The sequence below is a fragment of the Apaloderma vittatum genome, unplaced genomic scaffold, assembly GCF_000703405.1.
Source record: "Apaloderma vittatum isolate BGI_N311 unplaced genomic scaffold, ASM70340v1 scaffold15449, whole genome shotgun sequence".
Classification (NCBI taxonomy): Eukaryota; Metazoa; Chordata; class Aves; order Trogoniformes; family Trogonidae; genus Apaloderma; species Apaloderma vittatum.
The window spans coordinates 16,326-20,736 of NW_009737074.1; the positions used below are offsets into that span (position 1 = coordinate 16,326).

Below are 4,411 nucleotides of genomic sequence, written 5' to 3' on the forward strand. Positions count from 1 at the left end.
CTCCGTCCCAACCTCGCTGTTCTGCGCTTTTAGTTCATTTCACAGGTAATCTAAGTCTAAGGTTCTACATCAGTTTAGATTCAGTTCGCATCAAAAGATGAAGGTTTTAGCCAAGTGTTGGTGGTTTCCTTCGTATACAGGAACTCTGAGGCTTTTTTAAAAAAAAGAGACAGTTCGGAAGTTCTTGTAGTACTTAAATTAAAAGATATTCAGACAAGGAGTTTTAACTGTATCTCAAAACATCAGGAAGGCACTGGTCCCAGACAAAAAACCCGAAACATTGTCTAGTAAGTCGACTGCTTTTATCGAAAAGAAAATCTGTGACTAGTCTGATATAATTTCAAGGGCAAAAACATTGCAGGCACAGTCTGAATTCATGAGTAGTTTTTCTGGGCAGGATAATTCAGAGAAGAAGGGAGATTATTCTTCTACTGGTTTTAAAAGTCACCTTGTGTCTCCTTACCATCTTGAGTTTTAGACATAATGCTCTGCCTTTTGTCGATTTTTCCTTTTTTCCCCCCAGTCGAGTCTACGTTTTATCACTTACGTTTTCATTTTTCTGCCTAGTTAAAGAGGGCAGCTCCGACTGGTACGCAGCCTGGTGGAAGCTTTTTAAGCCAGAAAATATTATTTGCGCTTCCAGCGTTATGTCGTTGGGGTGTTAAGTCTGAGCCCAATTTCTTTTGCTCCCAGGATGCTTTGGCTGGGGCGGGACCAGCGCCCTTTAGCGGTGTCCAGGAGCCACCTCTTCCCGAGCTTTAGAAGTGGCTGAATGACCTTGGAAGGTGTTCTCACCAAAGGCTTTTTTTTGTTTATTTCCTTTTTTTCCTATGGGTGCCTTCGCTTTTCAGCCTTCTGCTTTCCTTCCTCTGTCACTAACACGGGCTAATCCTGCTCTAACCGCTTCGGCCGGGGCGCGGGGCCGGGAAGGGACCCTGTGCCGGCGGGGCGAGAGCTCCGGCGTCCGCTCTGCCGCGGGGAAGGATGGAGAAGGATGCTGCGAGCGACGCGAGACACGCGGCGCGTCTGCGAGGGGCCCTTTGGAGGTTGCTGTGCCACACCGGGGTACGAATCCTCAACAGGAGGAATGAACGCAGTTGGCTTAAAGTAGCTTCTCAGTCGAGGCCTTGGCAGGCGTTAACTTCCGACGTTAATAGGCTGATGTGTTTGCGCTTTTCATTTTGATTTGTCCCAGCATTTTCCTTTATGGTCCGTCATTAGATATTGATCAGTTGAAGCTCATTTTGAGACTCGTTGGAACCCCAGGGCCTGAGCTTTTGAAGAAAATCTCCTCAGAGTCTGTGAGTTTACACTTTGATTGTAATATCTGCCCTTTTGGAAGTCCCAAGTCTGTGTGTTGCCCTCCTGTAGTCTATCTGTAGTATGTGTTGGGATTTATTTTCTGTTATTTTCCTTTTTTTGTCATTCTTTGCTCTTAGATGGCTTTGAGTTCTTACGCTCTGTGTATCTGATCTTTTGTTTCTCTGCCTGTGGTTTGATTTCTTCCTTCCATGTTCTCATTTTTCTGCTTTGACTTTCCGTTCAGTTTGTGGTGTAGCGTGTGATCAGGTGCTGCTGGGGAAGCATTTTTCACAGCGAAGACTTTGAAGCTCGTCTCGTGTCTCCCGATTGCCTTCCCAGGGATCTTTCTTAGCAGGAGCCAAGCGTCTTGTCCTTTAAACACGCACGGTCCCTTCTGTAGCACGATTAATTTCCGAAATGCTACTGCCTCCATCTTTTTGGATTTTACGTAAAAAATAAAACAGTGCCTTTTGGTTGCCTTTATGTGGCAGCTTTTTCCAGGACACGCTATGTGGAGTCTGCTGAGAACGTAACTAATTGTGTCCCGTTTTTTTGTACGGGGCCCTTTTACCCCAAGGTAACAGCCAAAAGCTTTTTGACGGTCCCCTTTCTCAAGGGTGACCTCTCCCTTCAGCCGTACTGCCATTTCTGGGTTGTTCCCGCCTTGGATTGTCAACTTGTGCAAAGACAGGACGAAATGGCATTAAATTGGCGCCTCGAAGGTAGAGCCAGCGGTGCCGTAACAGATGAGCAGGTTAACGCCCGGCGAGCTTGCGTAGAGGTGACGAGCAGCGAGTCTGCGGTGCAGAGCAGGGGATCAGGGCGGTGAGAAGATTATTCGGTAGCGCAGCTTACGCTCGTTTTCGGGTAACGGCGGAACGCGAGGTTCAGCCTTGAGTTCCTTCCGCTGGCCGAAGGTGGACGGGCGGCGCAAGTTGGAATCGGTCGGTCAGCTTGCCCGATATCGTTGAAAAAAGCCCTGGGACCTTCTGCCCTTGGCGAGGTTAGAGCCAAGTCCAGGGGTGGCTTTGGGTGCCCCGGGAGCTGACCTCAAGGCTAGTCTGGGCTTTGAAGTCGCAGGGGATTAGCGAGAGGGATAAGCTTAAAGGTTGGCAAAAGATCAGTTTGAATACGTAAGAGTGAAGTGGCTCTTGGTTTGTTTGGGTTTTTTTTCACCTTGCACGATAAATTGTTGCTTTTAGCCAGATCCTCATTCAGAGTCCGTTTAAAAAGAAATAAACTGCAGCAAAGTGCAATTCCATTGCGTGGAGAGAGCAAAACAATGAAGTGTTTGAGGCCTTTAGTGTGTCACTGTAACGAATTCTGCTGCATTCCTTGACTTGCTCTTCCCTTCTGTCTGTTCACTGACATCAGCTAACTCTGTCTTATGCAACGCTAACGTTTTGCTAATTTTGCATTTACTGCCTTGTGTCACCTCGCCCACATATCCAAGTGCATTCAAAGCTGTTCAGAAGGAGGTGTCAGCTGTGAGCCGATTTCACTTTGCACCACAACGAACTCGTACTTTCTGTGCAGCAAGAAGGAAAAAAAAAACAACCAAAAAAAGCTGGTAACTAGTGCAGAGGAAATAATTTTTCTTTCTGTTTTAATTTTTGTTCGTTTTCCTGAGGCTGTCTGTAGCTGCAGCAGCCTAGGAAAATTTTTGAGGAGTAGCTTCTGCCAAAGGAAATATCTGCTCTGGTGCCTTAGAACTGTTGGGAAATGTGGACGCAGCCGTGTCGTAGTGTGACGCTACCGATGGCAGACAGAAACACCTTCGCTGTTACCAGCCCATCAATAATCCTCCTGCGCTTTAGGTGTTCACTAGTGCCATTGCTAAACTTCTCACGAGTATTTGAGAGGAGAAAAAATAAAATAAAAAAATCAGTGGGCCCTGCCTGTACGGCTTTTTGCCTTGTGGTTTGCAGCAGAGGTGCTTCGTTCGCAGCTGTTTTTCTGTTTGAAATGGTTTTTTGCACTGTTTTTAACAAAGCCCTTGACTAGGCACTTAAGATATTAACCAGCTTCAGCAGATCATGCGTCTGACGGGAACACCCCCTGCCTATCTCATTAACAGGATGCCCAGCCACGAGGTGAGCCCTGAGCAGACGGGGACGGGGGGCTCGCAGGGCAGGGCTTCGCTCGCGCCGGAGCTGGCGTTCGCGGGCAGCGCCGGGTGGGCAGTTAACTTCCCTGCTCTCCCGCGGGGTGGTTGTACTAAACAAACACTTGAGATGCGGGCGCCGCGCCCTCGGGAGCTGGTTTTTGCGTTGTGCGCCCTCGGCTCTTGCAGCATCTCTTTGCTTTCCCAGTCTTGCATGAACCCCCCAAGTAACCCCAGCTCTTCCTCTGCTGTCCTGAGTGGCCTTTGGTTGGGAAGGGGTAATAAGGATCAGAATAAGAGAAGGATAAATGAGGAGACACCGTAATAACCGGTGCGGCAGGATGATCGAGATGTGCTTTGTCTTGGTGGCTGGGTTGTGTTCTACTTCAACGGAGCGTTTATTTCCACAGGCAAGAAACTACATTCAGTCTCTGTCTTACATGCCGAAAATGAACTTTGAAAATGTGTTTATCGGTGCCAATCCGCTGGGTAAGGCCTGCTTTTAAACCCTTGTGCTCTTCCTGACGCTGAAGTTAGCCCGTCCTGGGACACCAGGACTTGCCCAAAGTTTCGTTTGGACGGCAGGAGTAGCTCGGTGGCAAAGTTTACAAAGTCTGTGTGGGCTGAGGGTATGAGAGGAAGAAATAGATGATGGGCGCGTCCTGAGAAACTCCAGACTGAGCAACACACTGGGCGGTTTTGCAAGCTTAACGCTTCAGAGCGAAGCCTCGCACAGCTCACAGGTTAAACCCTTTCTCTTCTGTTCCGGTGCTTTTGCAGCTGTGGACTTGCTGGAGAAGATGCTGGTGCTGGATACAGACAAACGGATCACCGCGGCGGAAGCGCTGGCCCACGCCTACTTCGCTCAGTATCACGACCCGGACGACGAACCCGTGGCAGACCCCTACGACCAGTCTTTTGAAAGCAGAGAGCTCGAGATCGAAGAATGGAAAAGTGAGTTTGGGGCTGGTGGGGAGCGGGAGTGAGCAAATCCGCTTCCCTCGG

At 48.9% G+C, this 4,411-nt stretch overlaps 1 protein-coding gene across 1 annotated transcript in view; it reads left to right on the forward strand.

The window, feature by feature from the left end:
• Positions 1 to 4,411, forward strand: part of LOC104279806 (mitogen-activated protein kinase 14) — a gene marked incomplete at its 5' end in the record, with an annotated part of 14,799 nt that overhangs the window by 9,789 nt on the left and 599 nt on the right. The window contains 3 exons of the mRNA XM_009877219.1: positions 3,316 to 3,395; positions 3,817 to 3,895; positions 4,187 to 4,360. Coding sequence (XP_009875521.1) covers positions 3,316 to 3,395; positions 3,817 to 3,895; positions 4,187 to 4,360 — 333 coding nt within the window. The remainder of the gene's footprint in view (positions 1 to 3,315; positions 3,396 to 3,816; positions 3,896 to 4,186; positions 4,361 to 4,411) is intronic.